This window comes from Musca vetustissima, unplaced genomic scaffold (genome assembly GCF_032173495.1).
Source record: "Musca vetustissima isolate MV318-11 ecotype Yass unplaced genomic scaffold, APGP_CSIRO_Mvet_v1 utg26632, whole genome shotgun sequence".
Taxonomy (NCBI): domain Eukaryota; kingdom Metazoa; phylum Arthropoda; class Insecta; order Diptera; family Muscidae; genus Musca; species Musca vetustissima.
The window spans coordinates 17,382-28,016 of NW_026882447.1; the positions used below are offsets into that span (position 1 = coordinate 17,382).

General features: G+C 33.7%; 3 protein-coding genes across 3 annotated transcripts; all 3 read left to right on the forward strand.

Annotated features, from left to right (window-relative positions):
• Nucleotides 1–608: 608 nt before the first annotated feature.
• LOC133328848 (antigen 5 like allergen Cul n 1-like) lies at nt 609–1,584 on the forward strand. The gene is made up of 3 exons (XM_061537354.1): nt 609–728; nt 862–1,256; nt 1,323–1,584. The coding sequence occupies exons 1-3, from the start codon at nt 609–611 to the stop codon at nt 1,582–1,584; spliced, it is 777 nt and encodes a 258-aa protein (XP_061393338.1).
• A 4,207-nt stretch (nt 1,585–5,791) lies between these two features.
• LOC133328849 (antigen 5 like allergen Cul n 1-like) lies at nt 5,792–6,674 on the forward strand. The gene is made up of 3 exons (XM_061537355.1): nt 5,792–5,911; nt 5,966–6,360; nt 6,419–6,674. The coding sequence occupies exons 1-3, from the start codon at nt 5,792–5,794 to the stop codon at nt 6,672–6,674; spliced, it is 771 nt and encodes a 256-aa protein (XP_061393339.1).
• Nucleotides 6,675–10,009: 3,335 nt separating this feature from the next.
• On the forward strand, nt 10,010–10,384 carry LOC133328850 (scoloptoxin SSD976-like). The gene is made up of 2 exons (XM_061537357.1): nt 10,010–10,050; nt 10,123–10,384. The coding sequence occupies exons 1-2, from the start codon at nt 10,010–10,012 to the stop codon at nt 10,382–10,384; spliced, it is 303 nt and encodes a 100-aa protein (XP_061393341.1).
• The last annotated feature ends 251 nt before the right edge of the window (nt 10,385–10,635 follow it).

The window sequence follows — 10,635 nt, forward strand, 5'->3', positions numbered from 1 at the left end:
TTGTTCCATTTCATATCTATTTGCATCTTAATTTGTCATTTTAATGTAAAATAAATTTCCAAAGATGTCACCTGCATTATCCGATTACAATTCTTTAAAAATTTTAAAAAATTCTAAAATTGTTATTCCTCTCAAATGAAAATATCAGATGGCGCCATTCCACACTTAGTGATAATATATTGTAGCCCTCATAATATAGTTCCCGTCTTGCAAAACCTTAAATCACAACATCAAAATATTTTTTCTTCGAAAACGAATATAAAACCTAAAACCTAACCTAAATTCTGAGTCTTGACCTGTTCAAAAGATATACTTTATCAGATTTAGTGCACCCATCCATAACTATTCTATGCACACACGAAACATAATTGGTAAACATTTGATAGTGCGTGCTAATATTTATACTCTGTAAGTAAATCTGAAATTCGAAAACACCTGTAACTGTGTTATTTACACGTTCTTATCAACTTTCCTTGTGGCGACCTTGATCTACAACATATCTTCGAAATATATGACAAACTTTTAACTATTTAAGGTGTATGTTTGAATGAAATCTTCATCAGTTCAACACTGACAAGAGTGTGAATTAAAAGTCCTAAGCTTAAAAAATGAATAAGTTTGCCATTATTTTAATTGTCAGCACTCTTAGTGCCTCGGTAATTGCCTACGATTATTGTTCGACTAAGTTGTGCAATAAAGGAGTGACACATATTGCATGTGGCGACAAGGTAAGCTTATAGAGGAGAGGCAGATATTAGAGTACTCAATGAAAAGGACTCTTACGAGTTTTAAGTTTTTACAATAGTTTCAAGTGCACAGTCCTAAAAAATGTTCGTAACATGAATCAAAATCTAATTTCAGGAATTTGATGAATCATGTCCCGATAATGCTGCCTTTGTCCACATCGATGACAATCTGAAAGCAGAAATTGTCCGGGCGCACAATGAAAAACGTAATCTGGTAGCTGGAGGAGGTGTAAATGGTCTGGCACCTGCTTGCCGTATGGCCACCATGGAATGGGATGATGAATTGGCTGCCGTTGCCGCATACAACGTTCTCCAGTGCAAAATGGCTCATGATAAGTGTCGCAACACCGAAACCTTTAAATATGCTGGTCAAAATTTGGCTTGGCGGTCATTCTGGGGTCAGCAAAGTTATAGCACGCTTTTCCAAAAATCTTTTGCCATGTGGTACGATGAAGTTAAGGATGTTAAAATGGATTATCTCAATGAGTTCCCAGTGGGCTATAAGGGACCGTAAGTTAGAAGCAATATTTAAATTGTAAAAAACGTTTATTCCAATTATTTTTTTTTTAATTTCAGTAAAATTGGCCACTTCACGGTTATGATGGCCGATCGTAACATTCGTGTGGGTTGTGCCGCCGCCACTTATGATGATACCAGAATCGAGGGTGATAGACAAATCTTCTTGATTGCCTGCAACTATGCTACCACAAATATGTTGGGTTTCCCCATTTACAAGAACTGCAGCTCTCCAGCCACATCATGCTCGACCGGTACAAATCCTCAATATCCTAATTTGTGTTCTACTTCGGAAGTGTATAATGTTAATAAGTGGTACTAAAAATATTGTTAAATCTTTTATTGCTGACCTGAAATGAAATAAAAAATTGTATAATTCATAGATCTTCGTGTTTGTTTTCCAAAAATATTTTGTACATGGTAGTTCATTTTGCACACATAGAGGTGTTACATAATTCTACGTAAAATAGGACCGTAGGTCATCAAAGCTTTCATATTTACGACAAATTTTAAAAATTCTGCAAAACACGTTGCTACTACTTCTGAGTGGGGACTGTCCCAAAGGGTCCAAGATTTGGAATAGTCTCCTTATTTCCATTTTTGGTATTATATAGATTTTATCTGTATTTTAAACGGATATGAGTGCTAAAAGAGTAACATATATCAGCGTATAAATCACTAATTATGGTCCATATTCTGACATAGCACCCACATTAAAAGTCCTGTCTCATTATCGGTATTACGAGGGCTATTACATATTTCTGCAACATTTAATGGCGCCATTCTATTGGAAAACTTGACATTTTTTAACATAAACGCATTAGTACATTTTGACGAACGATATGAACTGTGTTGTTTACAATGATATGAAAAACAAATTTTCCAAAAAACTGAATTAATTCGTCAACATTTTCCTGAGATCAAAGAAAATGTTTAATAAATAGGTTCACTCTGCCTTAGGTGACGTTTATAAGATCGCCAAAGTTGAATCATGGATCTAACCTATGAACCCAAAATGAGACAGCAATCGACAGAACGAATGTTCTTCGTAAAAAAGTACTTCAATTTCATTCGGTGTTGCCGACAGATATATACCCTTATGGTTCCCAGAGGTATTCAGAATTACACACAGGTCTTATTATTTGCTTTATTATTCGCTTTTTATCAAAAAGTTTCGGATTTAATGACGTGCAAAGTTTGGTTTAAATCACATATTTATTTCGCCTAATATTGGAAATGTTGACCCTTTTGTGGGGGAGGTACCAGAAGGGTTGGACCAAGGCTCCCATCTTCGGACTTGATCTACACCTTTTTCACATGTTATTCAAATTTGTAATTCCATTTGTAATTCACAACATATAATTTGCAATTCGAGAATTCCATTTGCAATTCACAACATATCAGCTGTAATTCGAGAATTGCATTTGTAATTCCTAGAATACCTTCCATTTGAAATTCCAAGTATTTGCGTTTGAAATTCATAAAATTCCACTTGAAATTAATAAAATTCCATTTGAAATTTAAATAATTCCATTTGAAATTCTTAACATTTGATTTGAAACACATAACATTCCATTTGTTTTCCATAACATTTAATTTTAAATTCGAAAAATATTATTGGTAACACAAAAGGAATATGTATGAATTTGAAATGAGTTGTTATGAATTACAACTGAAATTTTATGAATCACAAGTGAAATGTTATGAATTTCAAATTGGATTCTTTGAATTTCAAATGGATTTCTTTGATTTTCAAATGAAACTCTACGAAATTCAAATTGAAATATTCGAATTACAAATGAATTTTTTTAAATTACAAATGAATTTTTTTGAATTTCATATGAAAAGTTTAAAATTACAAATGAAATGTTGTGAATTACCAATTACATACTCGAATTACAAGTGAAAAGTTATGAATTGCAAATTGAGTTCTCGAATTACAAATGAAATTCTCGAATTGCAATTGAAATGTTTTGAATAACATTTGAAAAAGGTGTAGTATTGAGGATATACGAGTATTAATTACTTTAATTACTAATTAATTACTTTAGATTCTACAAAATAAAACTAAAATCTTGTAAGTCTTTTATGTACTTTGATGATGCGCTATATCTGTTATCCTCAATTCGGCAACGATACCTTAATTTTTGGCATTCCAAAGCTTTTTGCCAGATGAATTGACTGTGATTTAGCGTTTGCGGTTCTAAATGGGTACAATGTCTATGTTAAAAATTTTCGATTGTCGTTATTTATAGGACTTTGAATACTTTCCTCTTAACGATTTAGCTGTGTTCTTATAATTAGGGTTATTATCCTTTACCAAAAGCAATAAGGAAACACTTCACTACTTTAGGTATATACAGGAAGTGATGCTAAGGTGGACCATTGACATGTTATCAGACAATGAGAAGCAGAAGCAAAACATGAGATTGTATTTATCGGGTACATACCCCAGGGGTGGGTAAATACACATTTGCTGGTATTTATTTAGATATTGAAACACGTGGGTAAATACTTGGGTAAGTTACCAAAATTTGAATCTACTGGTATTGATCAATGTTTTGACATAGCACCCATATAACCGTACCTCCCGATTAAAGGTATTTTTTGTATCTATTATACACATTTAACTATTAAATTGACTGTAATTTGCCACCGTGAATTCTAAACGCATACAAAGTGTTTATGTCAAACTTTGTCGACGTAGGTCCACGTTTTCTTATAGCCCCATTCAACGGTCTCCGATTTCTGGTATTTACCTAAAAGTTGGGTAAAAAATTTAGTAGTGTTGGTGGTTTATTTGGGATACCATTTGTATTTTGCTTTTGCAAAATAGTCAGGCTGAATCCCAGTTTGCAAAAACAAAATACAAATAGTATCCTAAAAAACCCGTCAACCCTACTGAAGTTGTAGACGCAGGCACGGTTAAACTGTTTGTTGCTGTATTCTAACAACACAAACAAAGTCGTTGTGTGCATTTGTCGCGATATGACAACACCTTGTTAACCTCGAAGTGTGGCACCAGCGAAATTCTCATGCAGTATATGTCGTTGGTCAGCTAAGTATTTCGCTTTGTTACAAGAGACATTTGGGTATGAAAGGTTTTTTGTATAGAAGCAATCGCTTAAAGAAACTGATGAGGATCAGTGGCGTGATCCGAAACTATAGTCTTCCCTGCCTTATCCCTCGGCAAACAATGCCATACATTCCCCACTAATAAATAGTTGTTTTTTTTTTATAAAAACAACAAACTGGGATTCAGTCTGACTATTTTGCAAAAAAACAAAATTGAGTAAGAAATATTTTATAACCGAACCACGTGAAATAGGCTTATAAAATTCGTCACAAATCATTCATATATCACTAGAATTCCCGGTATGGTGAATGAGATATTTGGGTCCACGTTTTCAACTGTTTGTCAGATTTAGTCTCATTTTCTCATTTTGTAATTTGGTAGATTCAAAATTCAAAATTAACTTACTAAAAATGGGGTAACGTTTGATGGAGGCTATAAGAAATCATGTACCTACGTTGACATTGTGTACCCATTGAGAACACACTGTGCCAAATTTCAGCCAATTTGATTAGGAAATGTGTATAATAGATAAAAATGTCCAATTTACAAGGTATTTATTTACCCATTTCTAGTATACTGTAATCTATACACAATTTTATTTCAATCGGGTAGCTTTAGAGTCGTTGGTGTACTATTAATATGAATTGAACAAAATTATGTAAATCTGGAAAATATGTATGAGATTTATATGCAAATCTGAACCGACAGACTCAATTTAATGAGCTATGCACAATTAGCAATAAATCGAGAGAAATGTAGGGGCCTTAGTTCGCCATTTAGATAAAATCGGAACAAATGTATATTGGATTTCAACGAAACTTAACATATGCCATTCTAGACTCAATTGGGAGTTTATCTTGGGAGGTTAGTGCATCATTTATATAAAATCTGTAAAAATATACAGTATCAGCCAAAACCTAAGTACATTTTTATAATTATTATTTAAAAAAAAAAAACAATGTTATTCAATTGGTTTTCATTTTCTTCTTATTAGTTATGTTGTATTTATTGAAAAATACAAACATAAAAAAATCCGAATTAAAAACTGTTTTTTTTAATTATTATTTTTTAAATTAAAATTCGGAAATCCAAGCGGACAAAACTATAGTACCCCTATTGAGACAATAATCGTGGCCGAACCTCCATATGTTTTAGGTGCGTTCCCATCAACACATCGCCCTCTAAAAAACTAGAACAGTTGTAAATTTCCACCCTTTGCTATGCAAATAAACAATTAATAAACTTTATAACTATTTGACAATCATGTGTACATCACAAACAAACCGCGAAACCCAGGTGCCAGAATACAAATACATTTTGCGTTTTTATGATACGACCTTACATTATCTGTAGTACGCTTCATAAAACGTACATTCTATGTGAAATTTGTAACTATATAAGAAGTATATAGCTAACAATATGCTATCACAAGTGCTTCAACCACCACAGAGATATGAATCCGTTAATAGTTACATTGTGCCTCACGGCTGTAATTGGTGTTACCAGAGCCACAGATTATTGTAATACAACGCTGTGTAATAAAGGAGTAAAACATATAGCATGTGGTAGTACAGTAAGTTATTAACAATATCCTTTTAGACGTATTCTAAATAATTGTGTCCTTTAGGACTTTGGCCCAGAATGTCCACGAAATGCAGCTGAGGTGCCACTGGATGATGCTTTTAAGGCCAAAATTGTTCGGGCTCACAATGAAAAACGTAATTTAGTTGCCGGTGGTGGTGTTAATGGTTTGGAACCAGCCTGCCGCATGGCCACCATGGAATGGGATGATGAATTAGCCCGCCTGGCCGGTTACAATGCCCGTCGTTGTCAAATGTTTCACGACCAATGTCGCAATACTGAAACCTTTAAGTATGCCGGACAAAATTTGGCATGGACCACATATCAAGGTAGACCAAGTCCTGAAGGTCTTTTCGAAGATACCTTCGATATGTGGTACGATGAAGTGAAAAATGTTAAGATGAGTCACATCAATTTGTTCCCAGTGGGCTACAAGGGACCGTAAGTGAAATCCTGTTTATGCTGTATTTCAAAAAACAATTAATGAAATGTTTTTCAGGAAAATTGGTCATGTCACAGTCATGTTGGCCGATCGTAATATTCGTGTAGGTTGTGCTGCAGTCACATACGAATCTCCCTATTCTCCTACCGAAACATTTTCGATAACCTGTAATTATGCCACAACTAATATGGTTGGATTCCCCATTTACAAGAGCTGCAGTTCAGCTGGTTCGTCATGTACGACTGGAACAAATCCCCAATATCCCAATTTGTGTTCCACTTCGGAAAAATATGATGTCAACAAGTGGTATTAATTTTTGAACTCATTGACTATGATCTGGCACAGTTTTATTATGATTTTATGGAAATAAAAAAAAATAAATCATTAGAAAATAATTTTTGTTTTTAGTAAAAATTGAACAGCAATGGTTCGAAATGAGTCGAATCCTACTCGAACATGAATTACTAAACGTTTACAGTTTTACAACAAACTTATTAAAACCCTATTACCAAAATCGGTAAGTGATCGTCAACTCCCGTTTTCGCGGAAAATGATGAAGATATACAAATATTTGAGCTTTGCAATATTTTCATATATATTTTTCAGGAGGTACACCCACCTAAAAATTAATTTATAAATATTTAAAACGACCAATAAGGATAGTACAAAAGTCGGACGGGTTGACTATATGATACCATACACACGTTATTTTATTCTCAATACTGTGCAAAATTTCCATTTAAATGTTAGCAGTTTGGTGTACCATTTACAGAAAATCGAACGAATATGTATGGAGCTAGAGTCGAAATCTTTTAACGACACCACTTTTAACTCTGTACAATCTGAAGAGCATTCAAAATTCGTTAAATAGGTGGGGACCTTCTTATTAGCACTATGTTATTGCATTATGTGGTATTAGGTAGTTCTTGCTCTGAAAAAATGATGTTCCAAATTACAGACACTCAGCATAGAAAACTGATGTAGGGACAACAATTTACCGTGAATCAAACAAGACATTTGTATGGGGACAATTTTTTAAACACATATAGTGAATAATTTCTGAAAGAAAAACTTCTTATTCACAAGGAATCCGATATGCCATATTATAGCCAATTCAATTAGAAAATTCGGTTACCAATTTATTAGTACCGAAAATGGAATGGGGTCTTGATATTGAGACAATATAAAACCAGAAAGGAAAGTAGTAAAGTCGGACTGGGCCGACTATACTCCGACTGATACCCTTCACCACTTTGGGTATATTCTACATATGTGTCCTCACAGACGTCGCGTTTTTGTTATATATCTGTATCTGAACCGATTTCAGAGAAACTTGCCAGAGACAAATTTATGTTACTTCAGTACGTTGTGTCAATCGGCCTAGCTATGCATCTTTTCACGAATCTTAGCAACATCATTCTAGACTTAATTCAGTACCCTATACAAAAATTCGTGCAAAACGGAAGATATATAGGGACTTTGGCGCACCAATTACATACAATCAGATGGAAATATATATATGAGAGCTATATCTAAATCGGAATCGATTTTCACGAACCTCAACACACATCATTCTAGACTTAATTCAGTACGCTATGGCAAATTTCGTGCAAATGGAATGATTTTCAGATACTTTAGTGCACCAATTACCTAAAATCGGATGAATATACATATGGGAGCTATATTTAATTCTGAACCGATTTTCACGCAACTTTGCACACATCATTCTAGACTTAATTCAGTACGCTATGCCAAAATTCGTGCACCTCAAAAAATTTCCAGGGACTTTAGTGGTCTATTTACCTAAAATCGGGCGAAACTATATATGGGAGCTATATCTAAATCTGAACCGATTTTCACGAAACCTTACAAACATCATTCTAGACTTAATTCAGTACGCAATGTCAAATTTCGTGCAAATCGAAAGATATATAGGGGCTTTGATACAATATTTACCTTAAATCGGACGAAGATATATATGGGAGCTATATCTAAATCTGAACCAATTTTCACGAAACTTTGCACACAGCATTCTGGACTTAATTGCCAAAATTCCTGCAAATAGGGATTTTGGTACACCATTTACCTTAAATCGGACGATGATGTATATGGGAGCTATATCTAAATCTGAACCGATTTTCACGAAACTTTGCACACATCATTCTAGACCTTATTCATTACGCTGTTCCAAATTTCGTGCAAATCGAAAGATACGTAGGGACTTTGGTACACCATTTACTTTAAATCGGACGAAAATATATATGGGAGCTATATCTAAATCTGAGCCGATTTTCAGGAAACATAGCACACATCATTCTAGACCTGATTAAGTACGCTATGCCAAATTTCATGCAAATCGAAAGATATATAGGGACATTGGTACACCATTTACATTAAATCGGACGAAAACATATATATGGGAGCTATATCTAAATCTAAACCGATTTTTCCAATTTCAACAGGGTTCGTCCTGGGCCAAATAGATGAGCTGTGCAAAATTTCATCCAAATCGGATTATAAATGCGACCTGTACTTTGTTTACAATTTAACATGGAAGACGGACGGACACGCATAAATCGACTTAGAAAGTGATTTTATGCATATTCTCAAATGGAACCATATGTCTATCTCTCTTTTTGCCTGTTACAAACATATGCACAAAGACATAATACCCTGCAACAGAGAGGTAATTCCTTAGGTGAATACCGAATATAAAACTCATACACATCGATTGTATAGCCATTAAGAACCATAGGGGATTTTCTAGAAAACGAATTTCATATGTCTACTAGCCAGCTGTTTAGTCTGTCTATTTGGTCTAACTATACTAAAATCTAGACAAATATAAAGTTTTTTAACAAATATTTAATAAAACATTCTAAAAATCCAAATATTACACCAAATGTTTGTTTACATAATATACAAAAAGTTCACAAAATATTATAAAACACCTGTAATTGTAGCAAACCAATATTTGACAGCTGTTCAAATGACCTTGATCTTCAAATAAATATATCTACATGAAAAAAAAACATCTGTCAAATGTTAACTATTTAAGACGAACATTTGTAAGATCTCGATATCAGTTAAACACCCAAAATTAGTTTAACAAACAATGAATAAATTTATTAATGCAATTTTGAGTTTGGGCATAATACTGACCCATGCCACCGATTATTGTTCAACAAAACTTTGTAACAAAGGTGTTAAACACATCGCCTGTGGTCCTAAGGTAAACTATCCAAATAATAAGGTACTATCAATTACAATGCTAATTCAATTCATTCAAGGAATTTGATTCGACATGTCCATCCAATGCTGCCAATTGGCGATACCCATCGATGATAAACTAAAATCTGAAATTGTCCGCTTACACAATGAAAAACGTAATTTTGTTGCCGGTGGTGGTGTTGGTCATTTATAGGCTGCATGTCGTATGGCATCCATGGAATGGGATAAAGAATTTGCTGAAATTGCCTCCTATAATGTGTTACAATGTAAAATGGCCCATGACAAATGTCGCAATACCGAAACATTTATATATTCTGGCCAGAATTTGGCATGGAGTTCATATTATGGAAAACCAAATGCCACAAAACTCTTCCGAATCGCATTTGCCAATGGTATAATGAATATAAGGATGTCAAAATGGACTATATTGATTCGCTTCCTTCTTCCTACAGTAGACCGTAAGTTAAAAATGCGACATAAATTTATTCAATGGAGAATAATTTTGTTATTGAAATGTCTATATATTTCAGAAAAATTGACCACTTTACCGTAATGGTGGCTGATCGTAATATCCGTGTGGGATGTGCTGCAGCCACATATGATGACACAAGGGTTTCATCGAAAAGACAAATCTTCCTGGTGGCCTGTAATTATGCTACCACAAATATGCAGAATCTCCCCGTTTATGCCAAATGTGAAATTCCAGCAAAATCTTGTAAAAGTGGAAACAATTCACAATATCCAAATTTGTGTTCTCGCTCGGAAAAATATGACGTTAATAAGTGGTACTAATATATATATATATATATTAAATTTTTTTGTTATTGTTATTTGTTTTTTTTTATATGTATTTTTTTTAATTTTTCCTGCAAATAAAAACTTTGTGCACCGATAAAATAAATATAAATATTTGTATTTTATTTTAAAATGTATCTCACAACATAAAAAATATATTCACTTTTTGAGCGGGACAGTATACTCAAACCTGGACGGGCCGAACATATGGATCATAAATCATTTGAGGTGGACGGTATAAAAAGTTG

Bases quoted from the DNA above. Each gene is read 5' to 3' on its own strand.
- LOC133328848 (XM_061537354.1), top strand. From the start codon at position 609: ATGAATAAGTTTGCCATTATTTTAATTGTCAGCACTCTTAGTGCCTCG. The intron at 729-861 runs GTAAGCTTATAG...ATCTAATTTCAG, and splicing joins ATATTGCATGTGGCGACAAG to GAATTTGATGAATCATGTCC. The intron at 1,257-1,322 runs GTAAGTTAGAAG...TTTTAATTTCAG, and splicing joins CCAGTGGGCTATAAGGGACC to TAAAATTGGCCACTTCACGG.
- LOC133328849 (XM_061537355.1), top strand. From the start codon at position 5,792: ATGAATCCGTTAATAGTTACATTGTGCCTCACGGCTGTAATTGGTGTT. The intron at 5,912-5,965 runs GTAAGTTATTAA...TGTGTCCTTTAG, and splicing joins ATATAGCATGTGGTAGTACA to GACTTTGGCCCAGAATGTCC. The intron at 6,361-6,418 runs GTAAGTGAAATC...AATGTTTTTCAG, and splicing joins CCAGTGGGCTACAAGGGACC to GAAAATTGGTCATGTCACAG.
- LOC133328850 (XM_061537357.1), top strand. From the start codon at position 10,010: ATGGACTATATTGATTCGCTTCCTTCTTCCTACAGTAGACC. The intron at 10,051-10,122 runs GTAAGTTAAAAA...TATATATTTCAG, and splicing joins CCTTCTTCCTACAGTAGACC to AAAAATTGACCACTTTACCG.